The 26,247-nt window shown below is 40.9% G+C and overlaps 1 protein-coding gene across 2 annotated transcripts in view; it reads right to left on the minus strand.

The window, feature by feature from the left end:
- Window positions 1-3,013: 3,013 nt before the first annotated feature.
- LOC115018214 (protein jagged-1) overlaps window positions 3,014-26,247 on the minus strand; it is a 41,356-nt gene continuing 18,122 nt past the window's right edge. The window contains exons 3-14 of one of the 2 annotated variants that reach the window (XM_029447103.1): window positions 22,684-22,741; window positions 18,013-18,261; window positions 16,622-16,682; window positions 15,848-15,978; window positions 14,483-14,602; window positions 13,975-14,088; window positions 9,570-9,683; window positions 6,836-6,949; window positions 5,459-5,505; window positions 4,990-5,166; window positions 4,404-4,554; window positions 3,014-4,323 (exon numbers count right to left, since the gene is read on the minus strand). In XM_029447103.1, the coding sequence (XP_029302963.1) occupies window positions 3,884-4,323; window positions 4,404-4,554; window positions 4,990-5,166; window positions 5,459-5,505; window positions 6,836-6,949; window positions 9,570-9,683; window positions 13,975-14,088; window positions 14,483-14,602; window positions 15,848-15,978; window positions 16,622-16,682; window positions 18,013-18,261; window positions 22,684-22,741 (1,776 nt within the window). In that variant the 3' untranslated portion in view covers window positions 3,014-3,883. The remainder of the gene's footprint in view (window positions 4,324-4,403; window positions 4,555-4,989; window positions 5,167-5,458; window positions 5,506-6,835; window positions 6,950-9,569; window positions 9,684-13,974; window positions 14,089-14,482; window positions 14,603-15,847; window positions 15,979-16,621; window positions 16,683-18,012; window positions 18,262-22,683; window positions 22,742-26,247) is intronic. The other variant, XM_029447105.1, reaches the window with a different exon arrangement.

Raw genomic sequence — 26,247 nt, forward strand, 5'->3', positions numbered from 1 at the left:
TATTAGTCCCAAGAGAAAATAATGTTCTTTGGTTCTGATGACCAACGACAGTGCTCTTCGAAGGTTTTTATTTAAAAAAACAAAATGGTACCAAATGTTATTCTTGACATTGGAAGTAATTTGACAAAACATTTCATAATGAAGATCCACTTGAGTGACCTAACGTTTGTCATTCTCTATGACAAATAAGCAAACTGTAAAAATTGTGCACATTCATGTTTTCCAGTCACTTGCAAGTTGGTTACTCACATTTATTTTATGTTTTACTATGTCGTTGTTGTTTCTACTCTAATAACTGTGCATGTAAATGTATTATTAATGAATCTGAACAATAAATTATATTTGATGATCAGGAAGTGAGAATGGTAACAGCAGTCAATAGTTGCACTGTATCAGTTATTGATTCTAAACGTTTTGTACCTGCTGTGGCCACAAGATGTCCCTGTAGGACAGGGAAGATACCTAATATTTGAACTTTACTTTTGAGATTATCCTGGTATAATTAAGTCAATTGCATTGAATTAAAATCAATGACTTCTCCCCAAATCTGTATATTGTGTCAACCTAGAATTAACATGAATGACCCTGCTCCCTCAAAGCAGTCTATTCCATATGAAATAGGCCTTGTATAAATGTTGAAATTTTGATCCCCAATGACAAGTAAATCATATCTTAAACCCCAGATTACCTTATATTTGTGCTATTACCAATTGGCTGTCAGGAGAGTCAAGGACAGAAACAGTCAGAGCTGACAAACTAACCTCTGTGAGCTTCAGCATCAAACGTACATGCAAGTATCAGCTGCATCACTTGGGATATGAGAGGTATTAAAATTATGTTTTTTTACTGGGGCACCCAGCTGAATGAAAACTCTCTTTTTCCCGAATTTAATCAACTTTTAATCGTCATACAAGTTACTCAACACAGAACACACAGTGACATTTAGACTCATCCTAGTATTAGGATCAGTGGGCAGCTATTATATATACAGCTTGTATATATACAACTTACTCAAGGGCACCTCAGAGATTCAAACCTGCTCAAGCCGAGTCCCAAGGACTGGCCCCAATCTCCGGGCTGGGGTCTGAAATCCTTTAGCGCACAGTCGTGGAGATGGATTACTGAACACATCTACCAGGCACTGGCCCAGGGGCTCAAAGAGTGAAGTGTCTTCACCGGCCAAATGTTGAAGACACTTGAAGAGACACATACCGACCCCAAAAAGATACAAAATGATCATGCACAGAAATGCCACAAAAAGATGCATTACGACTACAAAGATACACAAAATAACAACAAAAGAGAAGCAAAAGTATCACAAAGTCTGTGCCTTTGTAGAAAAGATGGTGGGGCCTTTTGCATGTCAGTGCCCAGGGGCCCATTGTCTCCTACTCTGTCCATGCATACAGAAGGTGTAGAGAGGGCCCTATGCATACAGTAATGTGTGTGTGTGTGTGTGTGTGTGTGTGTGTGTGTGTGTGTGTGTGTGTGTGTGTGTGTGTGTGTGTGTGTAAACTCTTATTTCCTACATTTCCTCCTGACCAGGTTGGTGACAGGAAGCCCGTGTTCATTTCCAGCCAGCTGCTGTTTGCACAGGTCAAAGGTCACATTTGTCACATCCATTTGGCCATTAACTGACGCTGCTGTGACCCTGCAGCCACTCTACACTGCCCCGACACACAAAACCCTTCTTTTCACACACTTTCACATTTTACGGCAAATTTCTAATTTTACCATCCGCATTACACACATGAATGAATCGGATCGGAGCTTACATATACTACAATACCAGATTAATGCTTTGATTATATGTTTATTCTTTATGTGTTGACACAACATGTTTAAGATGTTGTTCAAGCAGTGCACTTGTTACCTTAATATTAAAGACTCTGAGGTAACAATTACCATACATTTACATTTGCACACTGCCAAGGAGTTATAAGAAGTTATATTATAAGTTTTATCGACTTTCTAAGAGCAGACAAGTTTCTCACAACCACACAGTCGTTCTCTAGGAAGACTGGGGTCAATCAGGTGGATTTCCATTTTTTCCTGGCACTGTCAGCATCATTGTTTGTGAATGTGTGTCAGCGAGAGAGAACTTGTGCGTCCAGTGACCCACTGGCCTAGTCGAAGTGGCTGTGAGCCATCATCATGAAATATCCTCCCATGGGCCTCTGACAGTGATTTTAACAAGACAGCTTGTCATAGCTTCTGAAAAGTGGACACACACAAACACAAAAGGGTAAGAAGCATTTTATGTGCTCCTGCAAAGACCATCGTATACTTTTTAAATCAACTCAATCTATCTACATACTGTATATCCATGTGATGCTGATTTTCTGTATCCCTAAATCTGCATCCTGCCTCAACCTTTTTCTTGTTATGTTTAACCCTTTAACATTTAAACATTGATTTCCCTTTAAATGTGTTCTTAATTTGCTTTTAGGTTTACAATGAGAGAAATATTCAAAACACCAAACTCCATTTTGTTTTATGGCTGCATCGTTTCATTTACAGTACAATGGAAATATTCTCATCCCTTCTGCAACATTTACGCATTTTCATTAAACTCAGCCTGACATATTTGTCATCTATATGGGAACTGTGGAAGCACTGCTTGGAGAACGACATAAATGTGTATAGATTGACCCACCTGAGGGCACTGCAGAGTTTAAAAGAGGTTGGACTGTGACAACTGAGCCTGCAACATTTTTTAGCATGTAACTCACTTAAATTACAAACTAATAAATACAGAAAATGAGACCTTCAAAAGTCTACAGTATGTATTCTTTGTTGCTCCATCGGGAAATATCCTTGCTTGGGCCCCTGACAATGATATAAAGAACAAAGCTTGTCACAGCATCAGCACTTGTCATGCATAAAAAGGCGAGGAGCACTTTACTCTCCTGCAAAGACAATAGTTAATAATCTGTGTGGCAGCGCTGACACCTCCTTCTAGCAGCGACTGTAACAACCGTGATTAATGTTTAAAGGCAATAAAAACATAAAATAGAGTTGGTAAATGCACTTTTATTACAATCCACATGTGCTGGTTGCTCCAAATGGAAAGGGAAATGGGACAAACAGAGTAAAGTAATACAGTGATACTTTCAGACCAAACCACAGTACAAAAAGGTCATCAATATGTACAATATATTCATGTACAAAAAAGCTATTTTACACGCAGGTATGAAAAAAATCATACATTTTTGACAAACTGTAGTGTATTACAGAGACAATACAGGCAACAGTGTACAGTTTTTAACAGTTTTCAAAAGGCTTAAAAGCCTTTGGAGCAGGAGTATGCACCCTCTTTGACAAGTATATCAACTTTGTTTTCTTTTCTTAAAGTAAACTTTCCTTCCTTATCCCCCCACATACACTCATAATATACATTCTCTCACACACACTTACACATCAGACAACCAGACACAGAAAGACACACTGAGTGTTAAATAAGCATTCATTTGTTGATCTCTGTCTGCCAAAGTTCAGTCTGAAACAGAAATGATGGCATCATGGAGCAGGAGACAGGTTGAGAAGCTCCTGCAGAGGATCATCCTCGATTTCCTCTTGACAGCATCTCAGGCACTGCAAGGCAAGTCTTTAAGTCTCCAGATTAAATCAAGAGTCTGATGAGTCTTCCAGTCAAACATGCTGCTGCTTCTCAAAGTTAATAAGGTCAGAGACGACAACACGGTAAGATGTTTAACCCTCCTACGTAGCAACCGTCACTTCTCAGGTGTATCACATAAAGGTCATAGGGTCACCCCATTTCACAGTGCAAGAAACTTGAAACAGGTCCCTGCGAGCGAGAGTGCGGAGAACGCAAAATAAAAAAAAATTAAAAAAGCTCCTCAGAGGCCCAAAAGTTCAAGGGTCAGGCTTCCAGTTCATCGTTGTCTGTGTAGAGGAAGCGGTTCAACTTCTCTCTCTCCAAGTTTGAAATGTCCAGTTTGGGGCCGTGGGCTGGCTTCAGTGCTGGCGACGGGTGTGAAGGTGCAGGGGAAGGCGGCAGGGTCAGTTCAATCTCCTCGCAGCAACGTGAGACGGGGGCAGGAGGTGCTGGGGGGTGTGTGAGCGGGGCAGCAGGGGGCAGTAGGGGCACAGGACGGTCGACGTTTCTGATGAGGTTGACAATCTCCCTCTGGTTGTTGATGCCTTCTTCCTGTGGGACGGCCTGCTGCTTTTTCCGCTTTCGATGGAGGTGGGACAGGATGAAGGCGCAGGCGGCACAGCCACAGACCATCACTGAAGCTAAGACTCCCACCAGGATGATGTAGAAACTGATGCCCCCGTGAGTCGTATCAGACATGGCATCTACAGACACGGCAGAGAGGTTAGACCAGCCTTCATACAGGTTTTATACTTTTTAAGACACACACACATATTGTTCTTACCTGGACAGTGTTGATCAATGCAGGGATTTTTGAGGCTCATGCACTCGTTACCATAGTAACCCTCGGGGCATGCACACATGTATCTCCCCTCTGCGCTGTGACAGGGCACCCCCTGCTGGCAGGGGTTGGGATTGCACGGATCCAACGCTATCTGAAATCATGGAGAAAAAAAAACCAGTTGCAGTTAAATTGATTTTGTCAGAACGGTGACCAAGCAAATATTAAGAGGCATCTTAATATACTTCTAAGGTTGAATCATTATCTGTAGGTACTCCTTTTCATTGTGGATGTTTTGTGCTTTGTTAGTTCAGTATTTAGGCTAATGTGTTGTTAATACAACATTCCCAGTAACTGTTAATTTACTGTTGGGTAAACTGTTATGTATTATTGTGCTGCTTTGTTTTATTGGCTTGACGCACAATGTAACTAATATGACAGCGAGTCTAAATAACATAGTATTTATATATATTTTGAATTTATTATTCATGTTTTTATTTGTGTTTCATCACTGTATGTCTTTTACTATGATGTTTTCATTCTGCAGATTAAGCTAGCCTTAAAATAACATCTATGAAGGTTGTCCAACCTCACAGAAGACTCCTGAATATCCCGTAGGACAGTGGCAGATGAAGGTTCTTCCATCCTTCTCAACACACTGTCCTCCATGCAGACAGGGGACACTGTCACACGGACTCGGAACATTTTGGCAATATTTCCCAGAGAAACCAGTTGGACACAAGCATCTGGACCCTGATACCTGGTCCTATGTGGGAAAGTATAGAGTGTGTGTTATTTATTTGTATGTAAAACAGAGAGAGCAAATATTATATAAAGTGGAGCGAAAGGGCACGAGATAGACAATGAAAAAAACAGTGTGTCTCGAGTTTTGTGAGGATTTTAAGGAACGGTCGAATCAGATAATACAGAGACAATGTCACTACAGTGAATATGAGAGAATGAGAAGAAGACAATGAAGCAGGCCAGTACTGAGACTGATGCAGAGAAGACAGGCAAATTAGATAGCAAGAGAAAAGCAGCACAGCAAGGACACTCACCTCACAACGACCTCCGTTCAAACACAAACCCTGACAGCTGCTGTTCCCTAGAAATCAGAGAAACCAGAAACACGAAATTAACTTGTCACACAGAGATAGGAAGTGTCTGTTGTAAACAACAATATACAAAGTGAAAAGAGAATCAACTGAGTTAACTGGGGTACACAGTTTATTTGCGGCGTCATCGGGCAAAATTCCATGATAACCTTTTAACATAATGGTAATTCAAGTTGTACCCCACTTTTCTGGAAAAGGCAAAAAAAGACAAAAACTAAAATTAGAAAAAAACGCCGTCATCCTGCAGCTCTCCCCTCTCCGTCCTAAGCCCCTCCCATCGGATGGACACGGGTATATGCATGCACTTCATAAAGTAACCTGAACGATTACTAGTCGTTCATTTCAAACATCATCCCGATTCTGATTGTGATCCCGATGCCATTAGAAAGCGGTAATTCTATGATAATAACTGTGTTGTGGGCCTATAAAGCCCTTTTACAGAACATTAGAGTGATTCGAGGCTCTAGCTAGCTACAATATCAGTGAAGCTTCATACATGGAGAAAAAATATTACTAAAAGTGTAAGTTCATGCTAACCGTGACCGTCAGCCCCCCCTAACCCTACAGTTAGCAGAAGGCTAAATAAACTATTAGCATCATTTTATTTCTTATCTCTGAAGCAATTTGTCGATATTGACTCTTTATTTGATAAGTCTGTCTTCCTTGTTTGGGTTGCTTTGCAATGTTGGCAGTTGTTACCAATGCTGGAATAGCAACTTTTCCTGACGGATATTAATCTGTTGAATCAGGCTTTCACCATCTGAAGGGACGTGCATTTGCAGAACAGCCAATAGGAAGCCTTCTCACAGAAATGACCTGTGATTGGCCAAAGTCTCCCGCAATAGGCTAGATTATCTAACGCCTGATAACCGAGGAGAGATGAGGTGCAGAAGTCTAGTTTTCTGTAGGACCGCTTGAAATATGCTGAAAGGTTATTATTCAATTTTTGCCCAGTGACTCAAAAAATAAAGTGCCTACCTCATCTTTAACGATGTTGCATTACTGTGCAACCACAATGTCAGATTGCACCTTTATACAGCGCTACATCAGCACAAAGGAGATTTAGGAGGTATTAGTCAAAAACAAAACTTCACACTCTTTTTGGTTTGTGTTATATTTTTTTGTGTATTGCAGCGATACCCTGTGACAGATGATCGATGGAGCTGGGCTTGGAGTAAAATGATCTCCAGCCCACAGGGTCTCTGGGCTGCAGGGGAACTGCTGTTTAACAATCCACTGGGGCTCTTCATCTTTCACTGGCCGCCACACAACTAACACTTCTTCCTCCTTTTTTTCCTTTCCTTGTGCTTTTATACTCACTAATGTCACAGTTTGGCCCCGTCCACCCAGGAAGGCAGTCACACAGGTATCCACCGATCAGGTTGCGACAAGAGCGGGCGTGGATGCATATATTAATTTCACACTCGTTGGTGTCTAAAGAGAGAAAGAAAAGGTTTCTAAAAATACAGATGTGATGTGAAACGTTTCATCTCTACTTTAGACTTCACATCTAAAGTCTCAGATAGATCTAAACACCAGTTCCTCTTTAATGCTACATGGACATGCAACAGTATATATAACACAAGACAGCAGTTGTAGTATTATTTATTATGCATTTGTGCAGATTATTGTTACCCAGCATCTGTGGAAAAGTATCGATGTGTGTGAGCCTCTTCATGTCTGACAAATCTTCCATCAATATTCTGCTTATATGTATTTTTACCCCCCGAGGAGGTTATGTTTTCAGTTTGGTTTGTTTGTGTGTCTGCGGGATTACGGAAAAAACGTCTGGCTCGATTTTTTAATAAAACTCGTTGGAAGGTGTAGCATGGGCCACCCATGGAAGAATTTCTGTGTGGATTGGCCTTAGTGAAGGTCTGCACTCTCTGAGTAACCTTCTAGTGATCATTTTAAATCCTAATTTTAATATTTATTTACAGAATTATAATTTTGTTCAGTTGCTGGAACAAAAGCCGACACTCTACACTAATGCTACAATACAATAAGTACACACTATGTACTATTATTTATAGTTTACTGCTTTGGCAGTTATTGTACAGGAAATTAAATTGACACACAAAATGCCAATATTGACCCAATTTATTAATAAACCAAAATATCAGTCTAATCTTGCTGCAGAATTCACAACACCACAGTAATTCCTGTAAACCTCTCACTGAAATGAGATAAAAACATCCCATAAAACTACTGAATCTAATATGGGATGTCTCCTACTGGGCTCTGATCTTCAGCCACCTGTTAAATTCAATTTTGAAGTGGATGCTGGAATTAAACCGTAAAGTTGGGAATTGCAGCAGGGTGCACATCAGTACTTGGATACAGAATGCTTGTCTTTATCAAATATTATGTTTACACATAACAGTACATCCAAAGTAATGCCTTGCAGCATCTTTTTACATCTTCTATGTTTATGCGCAGACCTCCCTGTTGTACCACTGCTTCTGTTAAGTGTATGTGTGCCTATTCCCACCCGCCGTCGCACTGCGAGTGTAAGAAAGCCAGGAACCCCCGAGGGCATGGCTCTGATAGCAGGAGGAGGATTAGAAAGAAACGCTGAATGAATAAAGAGGAAGTAGTCAGTCAGTTATATGTAATCTAAACCAGTCTCTGTGAGAGGCCTATTAAGATTTAGCACCTGTGTGTGTGTGTGTGTGTGTGTGTATGTGTGTGTGTGTGTATGTGTGTGTGTGTGTGTGTGTGTGTGTGTGTGTGTGTGTGTGTGTGTGTGTGTGTGTGTGTGTGTGTGGGAAAAGCCTGCAGATTCTGCTTGCTAAGGGAGAAAATGTGGGGACAGAAGTTGGCTAATAAAAGAGTGAAACTGATAGAAAGTATAATTGTCTTTCCCCATTTGAGACACTACTGACGTTCTGCCTCTCGGCTCAGTCTATAAAGAGTTTTATCTTTGGGTGTGTGCATGTGAATGTGCGTGTGTGTGTGCGTCTGTATGTGTGTTATACTGTGAGCTACTGATCTGTGCTGTGGAACTATGGGGGATTATCAAGTGTCAGAGTGACATATCACTGTAACGCAGAGGAGTGGGAGAGCCTGTCATGCTGAAATATGTCTCACTTTTTGCTTCATAACCCGCAAGCCTGTGTATGTGTGTTTATAATATGTTCTGTGTGTGTGTGTGTGTGTGTGTGTGTGTGTGTGTGTGTCCTGATCCTATCCCTGCTGTACTATCTAGCACAACATCCCTCTGGGAGTATAGGCTACTTGTCAATATGAGTGAATGCGGTCCAAAGAGACGTGACAGTGCATTTAGAGAATACTCATTCACAGGACGGGTTGATCGGAGAATCAACATGCCGTCGGCTTTTTCTGCCTCTTCAATTTGTGCTTTAAATGCATATTTCACTTTAAAAGCAACACATAATCACGTGTTGGTCGTTGAAACACAGCTTTTGAAACCAGCTGTGAATTACAGCTCATATTGATTTAGCTTGTTAGAGGATCAGTGTTCAAATTCTGAAGAATAGATTCCTTTGAGGATGATAAATATCAGATTTTCTCATCAATAGAACGGTATATAAACAACTGTAGTGGCAAACTTTAATGAGGAAAAGTTATCGCCGTTAGAAAAACCTCAGTATCCTAAACTTCTGAAGCATTCCACTCAGATAAAATCCCTTTGTTGTGGTCATCAGTGAGGCTTGGATTAAAATGAGATGTTTTATTGATTAGTTGTGCAGTACATAGTTCTGGCCCTTCATCTTTAAAAACACTTTTTGCATCTGTGTTTTGCTTTTAGTTGAATGCTTTCCCTAAATTTATTTTACTTATGGCTAGTATGGCAATATACTTGGAATCAATATCACACAATACAATATCTCAATATTAATAATGATATATTTTCCATTATCAATTTACATATCACAATATGGAAGAATATATGCACATATTCCCGTGTTTTGATATAATAATGCATAAGATTTATAGAAGAAAATACATAATAGGCTACATCATTCAGTGAACCTCAATGTATATATAAATATAAATATATATTTATGTATATATAATATGTAAAACTGACCCAGCTGGCAGGTCCTGCCGCTCCATCCAGGTGGGCAGAGGCACCGGTAACCTCCAGGAACTTCCTGACATGTTGCTCCACGGCCGCAGGGGCTCCGATCACACTGCCTCACCGCTAGGGAAGATAAAATATTGCACATGAACTACTGGTGTGTGTAATGGGAATGTGTGTGTGAATATCAAAGAGACATTTTGTGTGTCACTGAGTCTGTGCGAATGGACATGTGTGATCTGCAGCATTGGTTTGCGGATGCTTTGGCAGCCTGTGTTTTCCTTCTCTTTTCTGCTGCTCTGATTTCTGTGTAGACAGTGATAAATACAATCATAAGCTGCACGCACAGGGCTGTCACTTCAAACCTTTCCCAGCGAGGAGGGAGGAACTAGGGAATTTAAATGAAGACAGGCATGATGGGGGAAAAAAAGGAGAGACGTGGTAAAATAGAAATAGAAAAATGAAGCTGCCACGCTTGGTTCCACTCCTCTGAAGAGGAATTAAAAACAGATAAAGAAATGTGAGGAAAAGGAACCAGAATACAGAGAGGAGCTCATTTCAGGGGTTAATCATGCCTGATTTCTTTTTACACTTGGCATATTTGTGCAGTAGTGCCATCATAACCTTTCCCATGCACGGCTCTGTGGTATACATCTTTCGGTCATAAGCTCTCCGTCTCTCTCATAACCTTTATTCATTTACCTAACCCTGCAGAACAACCAGTTTCCATCCTCCTGACCCTGACTCAAACCCTGAGCAATAATAACTTCGCCAAGCTAGTGGCACTTCTCCCAAAACTAAACGAAGACTTCATTAAAAAAACAAAGAAGCCTTTAATTAATATTGGTTATATATATAAATCTAAGTTTGAAAGCAGAGCAGTGTTGTGGTTATGGTTGTCATTCCCTGCGAGCCGGACAATCCTCTTACTGTGCATTCCCCAGAGAGACCCCCCACCACACGTACAGAGACAGAGATAGACCGCCTCTCTGACTGTTAATCAAGCCAACAACAAATAACAAGAGCAAAAATAAACGGTTCCTTTATTCCTCTGTTTGTCCCTCTCCTATTTTCTCTCTGTGTAATAAAAATGTTTACATGCCAGCGACCGACCTGCAGCTCTGTTTATCCTGATCGAGGTGGAAGCAGAAGATGTGGAACGTTGCTTGTTTACACATGCAGCTCTGACAGACCGTAACCTGTATGATCTCACCTGCAACCAAAAACATGTTTGACCTTTAGCCACGCTTGAAAACATGGATGTGGGAGATCTCACAAGGTGTGAGGGCTGCTGTAAAATGTAACAATATTTACCGGGTACTTAGATAAATCCAACTGTGTCAAATTGTGTGACTCAGTGCAATTCTTTAAAAATATTCCTGTGACTGCAGGTGCTTAGAAATGTGTCTGTGGAAGCTCATCTATTTAGACTTCTACTTACAGTGAATGTTATTACTGCTCAGCCTGTGATAAAGAGTGTCTTGCCGAAGACAGGCAGCAGCAAGATAACACGGTTGTCGACATAAAAACAAAGAAATAACAATTCAAAGTAAAAACAAAGAAAAAAAATAGAAAAACATATAACCCCAACAGTCATCAGAGATCGGATTATGGGAAATGTGTGATCCAGCATTTCTGACCTTGACTCGAAAAAGTGAAAGTAAAAGTCAAGATACCTCGGCCTGATGACTACGCTATCCCTCCACACTGCTGTCACTGTCTTAAGTCTTTGTCATGCACTCTTATAAACCCTGTTTGTGGATTACATGGACAAAATAACAGGTTTCTCAGATCTTTTACTGATCTGATGATCACAGAAACAGTGTGTCTTGTTTACAAGCCCTTACCAAACAAGTTCACACAATGCTGATTAAGTCTATCGCCGGCCGTGAAAGCTCTCTGTATCTGTATCTCTGCTCTCTGTCTGTGATGACCTTTTCCCGCGCTGGCGCACATCTGCCTGCAGGTGAGCTCGCCGCATGTCCCCTGCCCCCCAGGAGCGCTTTTTTCAAGTCTTCCTTTGCACATTTCTTTTACTTAAACCTTCCTCTGAACGCATAGTTAATTTTTTATCTGGAGCATTCACTCCTTTCATCATAGCTGCTGCTCTGTCACTAAAAGCCCTGACACATCAAGCCGATATCGGCCTTTGCTCAATGTCTAGCTGTCATGAGCGACATTCTCCGCGGAAGATTCAGCATGTTAAATCGACAGCAGAGACTATCGGCATAGAAATAACTCTGATTGGCTGCTCAGTTTAAGCTAATCAGTGCACAAGAAAAGAAACGGACGTGAGGAAAAACAAACAAAGGACTAAATTCAAGAGGGCACACACAGAGGCTCTTTTCACAACAACAAGGCCACCTGGAATGAAGCTAAGTGGTGAACAAGAGTGATGTGAAAATGGTCCTTCCCACATAGTAATTATTCTCACTGCAATAGAAGGGAGATAAAAGTTGTGCACTCCATCTTTAAGAAATCAGATTGCTGCAAAAAACCCACAATGACTAAAGAGCATGTACACACCCACTACATACTACATACTACATATTACATACTACATACTACATACTACATATTACATACTACATACACCCACTACATACTACATATTACATACTAACACTACATACTACATGCTACATATTACATACTACACACTACATACTACATACTACATACACCCACTACATACTACATACTACATATTACATATTACATACTACACACTACATACTACATATTACATACTACACACTACATACTACACACTACTTATTACATACTATACACTACATACTACATACTACATACCCCCACTACATACTACATACTACATATTACATACTACACACTACATATTACATACTACACACTACATACTACATACTACATACTACACACTACACACTACATATTACATACTACATACTACATACTACATATTACATACTACACACTACATACTACATATTACATACTACACACTACATACTACACACTACATACTACACACTACATATTACATACTACATACATACTACATACTACATATTACATACTACATACTACATATTACATATTACATACTACACACTACATACTACATACTACATACACACTGATCTCAAGATAAACAATAAAGAATCTTTGTAAATTATTTTGCTGTGATGCAGAATACAATCTGAACATATCAGTTTTAAACTCTACAACTGTCTTGGATCAGATTGCATGCCATAATGTCATTGTTGTGGCTGAGAATTGCTTCATCTTTTATGAGCAGCTGGTGCAGTGGAGTCTTAGTAAGGGGCCAAAGTTAGACAGTCTAGCATATTTTTAGGAGAAACATCTGGCGTCTGTACAGCAAACAAAATGTCACCACAACTGATGTGGACAAATGCCAACAACAACATGTCATTCCTGTTCTAAACACAAGTGTGTATTGTTTTAATATTTAGCAGTGGTCTCAGATTCCAAACAAATCTGATAAGATTACATTCATTTGGCTGACACTTTGGTCCCAAAACAACTTTTTATTTCTTTCTCATGCACAAACATCTCGAGGGACCGGATGTTGCTGCACAAATTCTCACGTGTGGAATTAGAGACTGTGCTGATAGTACACACTTCCCAAAAGTCTTGCAACTTTTCTACTTTTGTTCCTTTATTGTGGCAGGTAGCCTACCTGTAAAGTTATCAGCATCTGCTTTGTGTTTCAGATCTAAGTAGTACTTTTCCCCACTGTTTTTCATTACATCAGGAGCAATTTGAGGTTCAGTGTTTTACATGTTTTACTCAACACTACAACATTGGGTCAGGAGAGCCCACTCTACCAACTGAGCTACAGCAACATATGTCTGATCAGGTGCTTGTAACGCACTTTGCTGACATTTGTTCACTTTAATCCACCTCATCTGGATCAAAGTCTGGACATTATGTCTAACAAAAGAAAAACAATAGACAATAAACCCTTGATTCACTGCCATTAACTCACCGTTTCAACTCTGTTTACAAATCAATAGAGTTGATTAAAGATGCTCCACCTCACCTTTTCTTGGCAATGCAAATACATGTGAAAATGCATGTACACACACACACACGAACACATGCACACACACACACACACACACACACACGCAAACACACACACAAAGAGCGAGACACACCACTGATTGCTGTTTGTGATCAGGCATCCTCTGTTGGACTGATTAGTCACTCACTAGCTTTGATCCAATCACAGACAAAATCTCACACTGCCAAGGTCCTTAACTTAGAGTTGTTTGTGCCTGAGGAGTGGGTGTGTGTCTAAGTGTGTGTGTGTGTGTGTGTGTGTGTGTGTGTGTGTGTGTGTGTGTGTGTGTGTGTGTGTGTGTGTGTGAGTGAGAGAGTGTGTGTGGCTGGCATTGCCAATCACCATCAGTGCATGTGTGTCCGGTCCAGCCGTCGGTACAGGTGCAGCTAAAGCCCGTCGGGTCTTCCACACAGGTGGCTCCGTTCACACACGGGGACGACAAACATGCATGTTCCACTGACGAGAGAAGAATGACAGACAGATGACAATGAGAAGTTTCCACTTTCTTTCTTTTTCTCTGTGTTTTGAGAAGCAAACAGATTTCATTCAACTTTTATTTTATTTATTTTTTATATGAATATCACATAATACTTCTAAAACATAAAACATGTTGGCATGGAGTGACATTTTTGTTATGGCAAATGTCTGTTTGTATGAAGTCAACTAAAGAATGAATGTGTAGGTACAGATTTATCTTGTACTATGTTTTATGTTTTTGCTGTGAAGCACTTTGGGCTGCAATTCTTGTATTTTCATATTTTCTACACAAATAAAGCTTATTATTCTTATTCTTATTATTTACTGTATACAGTTCTGCATGTGTGTTAAGTCTACGTATGTACACACTCACCGATGTCACAGTTGCGTCCTCTGAAACCTTCCTGGCACTCACAGTGGTACTCGTTTGGCTCTGTGTTGGTGCAGGTCCCACTGTTCTTACAGGGCTGGTGGGTGCCACAGTAGTTCAGATCTGAAACCATAAAAAGTATGATTAAAATAATCTTTTATATTTCAGTTCACAGCACAAAACAGCAGAGAAATAAAGGATAAAGGGAACAAAAGATAAAAGGTATGAGGATGCAAATCCAGGTTCACTTCAGTTTGACACACACACACACACACACACACACACACACACACACACACACACACACACACACACACACACACACACACACACACACACACACACACACACACACACACAGCACAGAGGCTGAAGTGTATCCAGGTTGGCTCAGTGTGCTGACTGTTCAGCCAGTAGCTGCAGGGCCAGTTGACTCCAGTGTTGAGGCTGATTAAAGCTTCCTCTAATGATCTTCTCCGTGCCCAGAGTCTCTTTGTCTCACCACATCTCTTTACAGAGCCTTTCTGAATACACAAAAACAGCTTAGGACCCCACCTAGCTAAGAGCCCAGCCCCGCTCACATTCACCTTACCCAAGGCTATCACCTTTCCTCTGCACAATGCACCGTCCCGTGGGCTCCCGGATCCCAGCTCCCACACTGGGACATAGGTGGGAGGTGGGCTGTTATATTCGGGGATATTGTTGGAGGAACTTTGCAACAGTGTGGTGGGAAAAGTTAAAGCATGGAAGGTGAAGCCCTGAAGGAGCTGTGTCTTTCCGCCATGCATGGGAAGGTGTGTGAAGAACCACACCTGACAAGCTAATATACTGCACACACAATATTCCTCTCTCTCTCTCTCACACACACACACACACACACACACACACACACACACACACACACACACACACACACACACACACACACACACACAGACCGAGTTCTTAACAAACATACAATAAAGGGCAAACCTCTTTCATCTTTACGCGGATGACAGACTTCTCTACGTATAGAGTTTAGCTGTTGAAAAAATTGTTGCTATTAAATTCTAACAGCAAGCCATAAGGGTAGAAATGAAGATAAAAATAAACACACTGGGTCGTCGATGTCTGGGCAGTTATCAGATAGTCAACTGGCTTTTTTTACTAAGCTTGTTATACGTTTTTGCGACTTTCAACTCACTGAATTATTGTTATTATTATTAGTCCACTGTTTTCCTAAAATTAAACAGTCAGTTGTAGTTTTTGTGCCTGAGAGAACAATAATTGTGGTTGTGTGTGGCACTCATTGGTTCAACATACACAACTGAAATCCCCATGTTAGTACATCCGGGCTTCAAAACATTCAACTTCTGTCCCATATCTGACCTTTGTCACACAGCAGTCCTCCCCAGTTGACGTCGCACACACACTGCCAGGGCTCGGCGCAGCTTGCGTACACACAACCGGGAAACGTCGCACACTGGTCACACAGAAGGCCCTTCCAGCCATAATGACACCTGAAGAGGAATAGTAAAGAGATGTTTATTCGTATTGGGTTCATGGGATTGATAGTAACTGTTCTGACCTAGTTTTCTTTAAATGGCTATTTAAACTGTTGATCCTTGTTGCACTAATTGTTACTTGCTCTGGGAAGGTTTCTGCTACAGCAGAACTAGACTGGAAACGTTTGTATGGGCTACTTACAACAGATACATAATGCCACGGGTTATATGTAGCTTTTAACTTCAGTAGTTCTATTTGCGAAGACAGCACATCTCTCTAGTAATGAATGCAGAGCCGTGATTTCAGTGTGGAAATGGCCCGTCAGTGTTGGCAACCCAGCACCTGCCTGCTGCTGCAGGATTTCAGACACATGGGATTCAAAATCCAGACCTCTAATCCAGGTTAAGGTTCAAGAACAACACAGTATGAATATTGCTTTTTGGCTAAACCAGAAAGGATGGGTATCGTCTGTGAATGACTGGAGTGAGAGAGTCTTTTGAAAAGGTTGGGGAAGTTACAGCAGGCTTCATATCACAATTAAAACATTATACTACAATAGACTGTATATTTGTACATCGTGGCATTGATTTTGAAATTACATATCGACCCTGGTGTCTGCTATGTAAGTGCCTAAGCGTAAGCGTTCCTCAGACTTACGTGCATTCTCCAGGTACAGTACAGGAGCCGTGGTCCTGATGACACCCCTGCATGCAGACCGCTGTAAACAAAACATGCAAAAACACAGAGAGACTAGAAAATGAACTAGTTATGAAGTTACTGGGCAGTAAAACCTGCACTGAAAACATCTCACTGCCACTCAACACAAAATAAACCCAGAAATAAGCTGATGTGCAAAACAACAAGAGATAGGTGAGGTAAAGTAGATGATGCATGTAGGTACTGGCACCTTGACGAAATCTCAATATTATTTGATCAATCTATATTGAAATCTTTATTTGATTGTGAGATTATGTATTGTACATAATCTCACATGTACAGTTCAGCTACTCAATGTTTCCAGCTGGAGAAACTCCCTGAAATCCATCATGGTCAGTAACCTGCAGGGGGTAACAGAGGGACCCTGACTAAGTTTTCCAGACTTCCTGCTTCTCTGCAGTCCAATTAGTGACCTGCTGAGGGGAAAGTCACTTTGCGTGAGACACGGGCGGGATGGGCAAGGCTGCAGGATGTCCGTAAACTAGCCGCGTGTCCTTCAGGGTTCCCATGGTTTCCTCCATTCATTTTTTACCATTGCAACACGATGGCAGCGCTCCGAGGTCACGCAGCGAGGTCATCCAGTCAGACAGACGGAGAATATCCCCCCCACATACACTGTCCTCTGAGGCTGACTGACGCATATTTACTGATGTGCAGCAGTTTGTCAGTGCAAAGAGTCCTAAAGGCTGTCAGCTTGGACATTTACAGTAGATGTATGCTTGTTCTTCTGTCTTCGTGAGAACTGTTTCTGGCTTATATACTGCCTAAAGTGTTTTGGAAAGTGAGGACCCTCGTGAGGCTGATTCTTACATGTTCAAGCGGTTGTTTGAGATCTACAAGCTAAAGAAAACAAGGACACCCTCATGGAAAAATGTTTTATAAGAAACATTGGAAAGGACAGGAAACCCCCTGTCAGGGATAGTGGGAAAAGAAATGGAAATATTTTAAATTTCTTTCTCACTAGTTACCGGAAAATATTTGCTGAATGGTCTTTTTAAGCAACATATTTTCCCAAATATATACAGTGTATGTACTTTGTTGAAGTAAATCTCAGTCAGCAGGCAAACATCCAGGCAGATATTGGTTTCCATTCAGTTCTATATGGTATGAAAGTTATACATATCTGTATAGTAAATGTGAAACTACTGCCAACAGGAGGTTATCTTAGCTTCCGTCCTCAGGTAACAAAATCCATTTACCACCACCACTAAAGCTCACTGATTAACAGGCTATATTGTTTCTTTCATCTGTAAATATACTCAAGTGTAAAGACAACTCGCTGTGGTTTTATGAGGGTTATACAGGACATATGGTGTCATGTACTCTCTTACCTTTTTTGCACTCTGGTCCCGTCCAGCCCTCCCTGCAGACCTTGGTGCCGCTGGGGTCACAGTTGAAGTGTCCGAAGAAGTCATTGCGGGCCCTGCAGAACTTGTTGCAGAAAGGTCCGTAGTAATTTGAATCGCAGCGGAAACGAAGTCGGTAATCCAGATTGAGAGGTCGTCCGTGGTGACGGTACATCTGCCACTGTTCGCTAGGGTTCAACATGGAGGAGAGGAGGACTCGCTCAATCAATTGACCTGAGGCAGGAAAGAGAAAGGGAAGACTTTTTAGATTTAGTTTACAACACATGTTCCACCATTTCTTGATATTTTGAAAAACACAATTCTTAAACCTGTAGCAGAAGAAGCTGTAGACACAACGCAGATATATTATCACTTGGAGTCGAGTTTCTGGCCACTGGCAAATGTGAGATCAGTATTCACATTCCTTTTAGCTCTGTTTTGGTCAACCACTCCTGAAGGAAATACCTGGTTCTTAAGCTGCTAAACGCTTCATGATCGTCACCAGCTAGTCTCTAGCTGCGTCTGTCTGCTGTTTGGTGCTGAGCAGATAGTCTACAGTGGGAATTTAGAGCTGAGATGATGAGAGTTAATTCGGCTATTTTTATAATGGTACTTCAGACTCATTTACATCAACACTGTGATTATTGTACTGTAAATGCTCTTATTCTGTATTATACTAATTGTTATGTGTTTGCTGTGAAGCACTTTGGGCTACAATTCTTGTATGAAAGGTGCTATACAAATTATTATTATTATTATTATTATTATTATTATTATTATTATTATTGTCCACACGACAATGTGTTTTCAAATAGATGTGATTTCAGTCATTTTGCTGAGGACAGGTCAAAAAGAAAAACAAGGGGCATTTTCAAATGTATCTTTGTTATCGTGTAAGTGAGCCCAGAATTTCTTAGGTATATTCTTCAGCATCAGAATAAATACCGATGCAGACAAGGGCAGACTATGACCAGAGAAAAGGGGTCGGGGGCTGCTGAGAAGAGAGAGAGCAGCCTGAACACCATAGAGGACCAGATGAGGCCCGGGGCAGTGGCTGCTGCTCCTGACCCCCGGAGGGGATTTCCCAGAGGCGCTGTCATCCCCTACTCAGTTATAATCTCCTCTGACAGGGTATTAACACACACAAAGCACCGAGAATATGTGTGTGCGTGGATATATCTGTGTGTCTCAATGTATGCATGTGTGCATTTAAGAGATGGTGGTGAGGATAAAGGGAAAGATTGTGAGATAGTAATGCAGAAAAAGGAAGCCTTGTTGGAAGTAAGTCAGCGGCGATGACGAGAGAGGCCGGCTGTACAGTGTGTGTGTGTGTGTGTGTGTGTGTGTGTGTGTGTGTGTGTGTGTGTGTGTGTGTGTGTGTGTGTGTGTGTGTGTGTGTGTGTGTGTGTGTGTGTAACAGACAGAGGCAAACAGAGCCAAAGAGGAAGGGAGGCAGCTATTAGCGCACACACATAGCAAACTGCCTGATGGAGAGATGAGATCACCGTGGTTTGACACAAAAGAATGAAAACAGGGGCACATATTGGCCGATGTGTGTGTGTTTTTGTGCATGTGTTTAAGAGAGTAAAAGAGCAATGGGAACAGAGCAGACGCTGAGCGCTCTGTTAGCTCAGCTTTTGGCTCTTTCCTACACGGGCCTCTGTCTGTAGTCAAATCTGACTCTCTCTCATAGCGCTACTGCCATGCTTTGTGAGTTTTTCATTATTTTTTTACTCCGGCATGTCAAAGGGCTAATTTCAACATCAGCATTTCTCTGCCAGAAAATAAGAGGAGAAGAAAAATAACCACATTATCAGCCGGCACAGCGGGGAAGGTGTATAATGTGAGATCAGATCAGATAGCACAATACCAAATGAACAACAAGTAGAGAGAAAGATGGAGAGAGAGAGAGAAGCGCAAATATTAGATGGAAAAAAACAGCAGCAACAAGAAGCTCTGAGATGCTTTTAAGATGACACTTTACAGAAAATCAAACACGATACAAGCAGTGGTCACACAGGAAATTGTGACTGCACGTAGCAAGAAGACTTAAATCACTTTCTCTGGCTTCTTGTGATTGTCGGCCACTGCCTGCTGCCAGCTGTGAAGTGCCTGCCCTTGACAGTGGCTGAGAAAGACTCTGCAGGAGAGAAAACGCCTCATTTTGACTTGCTCTTCCATATCACCGGAAGAAACAAATCAATACAGTATACCCATTCTAGCGGATAGATCAGCTGGATATTATTATATGTAATTTATATGGATATTTCTCAGAGCAGTCTTGTATTTGTTTTTAAACAAACATGCCATGCTGAAATGATTCTCTGGATAAAAGCTCTATGTCAAAAATGGTCTGAATTCTATAGACAAGCCGGTCTCTAATATTGAATTGTACTTTCTGCCCAGTGGGAGCGGCAATTTTGTGGCTGTGAGTGTTACGTCAATACAGTTGAATCGCGGGTGAACACAGCAGCAAATCTGCCTTCAAAAATACCTTAAAATATGTGAAGAGAAGGAAGAACATAGAGAAAATTAAACTGCCGCTGTTTGTAAGATAATTCTGGTTTATTACATTACTGTGCTGAAAAAGTTAAAAGCACCCAACGTAGAGTTTCGACCACTAGTGGCGGTAGGGAGGGAGCAATGATTTCATCTTGCACACACGCATGCATTGGCATCCTTATGTATAAGAAAACCGTTGTGTCAATGTTCTTTTGCTAATCCATTTATGGGCAGTTTTTGGTGTAAAAACAAACGCAAAGAATACGACTAGTAATAGTAACTTATAGTAACACAGCACCACAAATACATCCTACAATATGATCATAAAGTTCAATCGACACAAAAACTGAACATTACAACCTTCATGAAGGTAGGATATTTTGTCGTATTAAACTGCATTAATTTCAGCTAGGTGTACCTAGTAAACTGAAAACTAAACTAAACTAAGCAGTGCTCACACATCACTTAAAGTGGGCCTTGGTTAGCCAAGCTTTTATGGAAGTGATTTTAATGGCCGACATTCATTACAGTGACCTATTTAGCGTTACATAAAGAGTTTTCCTTTGTAATGAGGGACTACTGTATTACCAACATTTCAGGTGCACTCACTTGTGGTTTTATTTCCAAATAAAGGGGTTTAGATAATCTGGCTCAACTGTTTACGATATGTCGGACCGCTTGTGTTTCTTGTGTTTTCCAAGATCTCGAAAATACTGGTGAGTAAAAAAGGTTAACATTACCAATAACATAAAACTGGAATAAACTAAAATGATCCTTTAATAGACAAAGGCACGCCCCTGCACATTAACACCAGCTACATGTTATTTAAACAAAACTAAGTGAAGGTCATACTGTCGGTGCTCAAACGACATCATATTTTCTCACTATTTCCAAGGACTGTTTCAGAAGGTGCAGTCGTGCTCTGTAATCCTTTCTGATTAGCAGCAGGGCCTGATAAGTCCAGTCAGACTGCTACAGGACGGCTGTGTTTGGGCTGAGCTAAGCTGCCGGCCTAGTGAACGGCTTTAGACCCAATGTAAAGGCTGTCAGGAGCTCAGGTGGAAACGTCAGATAATGTAAACAAGATGTAAGAGCAGCGCTGGAGGGCAGAGTGAAGGAGAGATGGAGGAGGACAGGAGAGACGAACACAGAGAAGGAGAAGGACGGTTCCCAGTTTCTCATTATCTCAGTCATCTTTTGGATACGACTGGCTGAGGGGATAGTGAGATGAAAGAGAAGACTGTGGCATGACAGGAATTAGGAAGGCATAGGAACATCTGTGTGTGCGTGCGTGCGTGCGTGCGTGTGTGTGTGTGTGTGTGTGTGTTGTGCTTTTTATAGCATGCAGCTCACATTCCCTGTCATGGAAGCTTTTCCAGATTATGAGCAGAAACAACAAGGAGACGAGCAGGAAATTAAAGGGTCTGGATAAGAGACTTTCTAGGGATATTTTCATATCGTTTCCTCATGTTAAACCACACATACTCGTAAACAAGCGCTTGTGAATTGTTTGCCGCAATGGAAAAACTCAACGCATAGATAAGATAGATAATAGGGAGAATACAGCTCTACAAGTCAAAACACAGTTATGGCAAGAATCTGACTTTTTGACATCTGTTTTACCAAATAAAAATGATCATGCCATAGAAACGTGTACAACAAAACAAAACACAAAACATTCAGGTTAGTTAAAGGCCTTAACTAAAACTAATTTATCTATTTCTCGTAATTGGAAAATCAATTTTGATGATCCTAGTAGTTGAGTTGTTGATACCACCTTAATAAGGTTGTGAGTAAAAGGTCTTCAAACCAAAAACAAGCAGAAGGAGAAGTCTCATTAAAACACGCAACTCTCTGTCGTTCTTCCTCGTCTGTTGGAAAATGTCAAGCTTATTATTTCTTTTTTAACCTTTTTTTACCCTTGGATAGAAAGGACACTGGGATAGAAAGGACACTGGGATAGAAAGGACACTGGGATAGAAAGGACACTGGGATAGAAAGGACACTTGGATAGAAAGGCATTCAGACACAAAAAATACATGTGCGCACACACACACACACACACACACACACACACACACACACACACACACACACACACACACACACACACACACACACACACACACACACACACACACACTGCAGCTTCACCTGATTCTGATGTGTCGTTGTCATAGTCCAGAGCCTCCAACACCAGAGAGAAGGACTTCTGTGAAGCGAGAGAACATCTCTTTAACGTGTGCCACCATTATACATTTTTATAACACAGTCAATACAATATGTTTTTATGAATGAAATGTTGATGAAGGCCAAAGCGATGAGCTATATTTTTGTATTTTTATCGGTGTGCCAGGATATGAATATATATTATTGATATTGATATTTGGTCTTCAAGGGCATCACTCATTGTTAGTGGGTTATACAATTGGCAGGTTTACTGTGTGGAGCATGCAGAGTTTTCTTTACTTTTATGTGTCAAAACATGTGTATGACCTTTGTAACTAATTGAATCTGGTATACATAATGCATAATGTCCTTTATACATAATGCAATAGGTGTATTCAAATAAAGCATTGAAAATCAGAGGTCAAAGAAGTATTAAGGTATTTTACTTAAGTGTAAGTAGAAATGTAAAAATCTTACTCCATTACAAGTAAAAGTCCTATATACAAAATGATTTATAAAAGTTAAACATGAAAGGTACAAAATTGCACCATTCAGAGTGTTGATCATATAGTATTATATATAGTCATCATATAGTATATAGTTGAATATTTGTACTGATGCATTAACATGTGAGCAGCATTTTAATGTTGTCAAGGTACAGAAAGAAAGAAAGCATTCCTTTATTAGTCCCACGAGGGGAAATTAAATTTTATACCAGCTACCACTGCGTAGTTTCATCTGTACAAATGGATCATATTTCACAAACTGATCATATGTTTCACACATAAAATCGTGATCTGAAAGGTAAGTAGTAACTTTATCAGTGAAATAAATGAATATGAAATGTGAAGTAGCATACAATGAAAACACTCAGGTAAAATTCAAGTACGTCAAAGCTGAACTTAAGTGCAGTACTTGAGTAAATGTACCTAGTTTAATTCCACCAACGTGGTAAGTGTTTGTGTGATTCGATCACTGCCTAAGCCTTGAAAAAAAAGCAGAAGTGATTCAGTGCCCGCACAAGCCGAGGCTGCAGCTGTGTGCTGATTCAACCGACCCGCAGCCATGCAGAGAGAGAGATAGGCCGTGACATTGGTGTGGGGAGGAAGGACGTCCAAAAAAACTCCTGTTCAATGTAATGAACACACTCTTGGAGCAGGTGTGCTTAATTGTGTTGTGCTTTTTACTCTGTACTGCTACATGCAGGCTAATCACGTATAAATGGGGCAGGGTGTTCCCTGTAGCAGTTACAGCCTATGTGACTAAATCTAGACATTTATTTAAAATTCATAGACTTATGTAAAGTCAGCATATATAAAACCATCCTCCAGGACACAAGCAGAAGACTCGGGCATTAGCTGGACATCTTCAAATGATGACTTTGAGCTTACAAAGATATCACACTCTGGAGAGATAACAGAGGACAGGTGTTTTTTCTTTTCTTATTCGGTCTCTCTCTTTTCTGATACATAAATTCATTTTATAGACCAGAAATTAATAATTCAGACCAACACTTTCACCCACAACTCCTCTCTCTCTCTCTCCAGCCATCCATTCCTCCTGTGAAACACACCAGCGCCTATCATGCAAATCGCTCTACAGTGTGCATTGTGGGTAAGGTTTCTCCTAAAGGGCTACATGGATGTGTAGTCACGTCTTTGCTGCAAGAGTGTACACTGCCAGAGGGGGGAGGAGTGGGAGAGAGGTAGATACTGTAGGAAGCAGGTGATGGGCACAGGAGGCGATAGAGGGATTTGGAGGGAGGTTAAGGGCAGGAGGTCAGCAGCAACGCTAACGTTAGCTAGAGGCAGGAAAAGTGGCAGCACGCCAGGAGGAGAAGAGAAGATGAAGGGTTGTAGTGAAGGTGCAAAATTTAAGTGGAGAGCAAATTGGTGGTGTGGAAAAAACTGAGTCAGGGATTTGCTTCAAGTGGAGGTTCATCCAGTTTATCTGTCCTGCAACAGATGAGGTGGTGAGCAGAGTGATTGTACAGAAGGAGATAGGAACTGAGAAAAAGGGTAGAAAGGGTAATTATGTGGGGAGTATGTAAAGAAAAAGTGCAAAGAAAGGTAGATGAGAAATGCAGCTGTGGTGGAATAATGATTCATGGGACTCCTGGAGTTTGTCAGATTTCCAGATATGTGATGGAGAACAAAGAGGTCAGTGGGAGGTGAAACAAAAGGGAGATGAGATAAACAGAGCGCAAAAAAAATAGAGGTGATAAGATAAGAAGAAAAGGAAACAGGGGAAGTGGAAGAACCCCCACACACAGAGAAGTCACAGAGATAATGAGATGTGCCGGCTCGCTGGAGGTTCATTAAGGCCGGCAGAACGCAGGTAGCACACAAATGGACCAGCAGGAGTCATTAGGCTTCGGATTAAAACTCTCACCTGAAGTAATGTTTAGTATTCATGATTTACAACTTTACACTGCGAGATCTAGCAGTCAATTATAATCACATTAGTTCAGTATCAGAGGTAGTGTTCAGATACTTTAAGTATGTACCTTATGTATCAAAAGTAAAAGTACTTGTTCTACAGGAAAATGGACCCTGTGTATACATTCAAGTATTTTAGCTGTTGTAGCTGTTAAAGATGGAGATAGTTTTAACTATACAGGTATTTAAGTCCCTCCACATTGTTAAAAGATCAATCTGACGGGTCGTAAGATGTTTAATGAAAGAAGAAAACACTAGGACACAAATGTGTAGTACTTTTTCCAATTTTACCATAATCTTTGCTCTCTTTGAGCCTCACAATTATTCAATAAAACAATCAGAAATGTTTATTGGGAAAACTTCTCTTCCGTGGAATTGAAAACAACTCATAGACTCATAAATCATGATGGACCCAACAAGACATTACCGTTTTATACGGCGTAAAAATACACTGGTTTAATCTTTAAAGGCCCACTCCGATGTAGCGTTGTCAGTCTCTCAGTTGCTTTTTATTCCACACCTTCTTCTTCCTTCTGCCTACATTACCCATAATGCAACTGAAACAGGGATGACGACCAGGCTACAGCGGTCTAGTAAGCTCATTTCTTTCTAGCTCCACACCCCTCAGATTTGTTTTTCATTTTCAAACGGACGCTGCTTAAAAATGCTGCACGAGTTGGAGCAATGTTTGTGATCAGACTTCAGTCAGACTTATGATGAACTGTCCACTACTACAGAATGCACACGCAGCATTACCTCACTGTTAGCCCGCTCACAGACCACTTAGCCCTATCATCTTTCCAATCGCCCTCCCTCACCCTTCCTTCCATCCACCGTATGTGCCTCTCCCTCTTTCTGCCCGCACCCTCTGCCAACTGTTACGGCAGGTTAAGACCTGTGGGAAGTCCAGAGCCTTTTTCTTTTCTTCTTATTCAGCGCACACGGCCAGGTAAGGTATGATTTATCATTTATACAGGAAGGGCGTATATACAGTAAGCCCTGTTGCTAAGGTTATGGGTCCTGTATGGCAGCCAGGAAGGGTCAAACTTGCCATGGTTACCAAAGTTGAAATCACAACAACAATCATTGATAAGACTCGGAAAATATGTGT

Source organism: Cottoperca gobio, chromosome 13 (genome assembly GCF_900634415.1).
Source record: "Cottoperca gobio chromosome 13, fCotGob3.1, whole genome shotgun sequence".
Classification (NCBI taxonomy): Eukaryota; Metazoa; Chordata; class Actinopteri; order Perciformes; family Bovichtidae; genus Cottoperca; species Cottoperca gobio.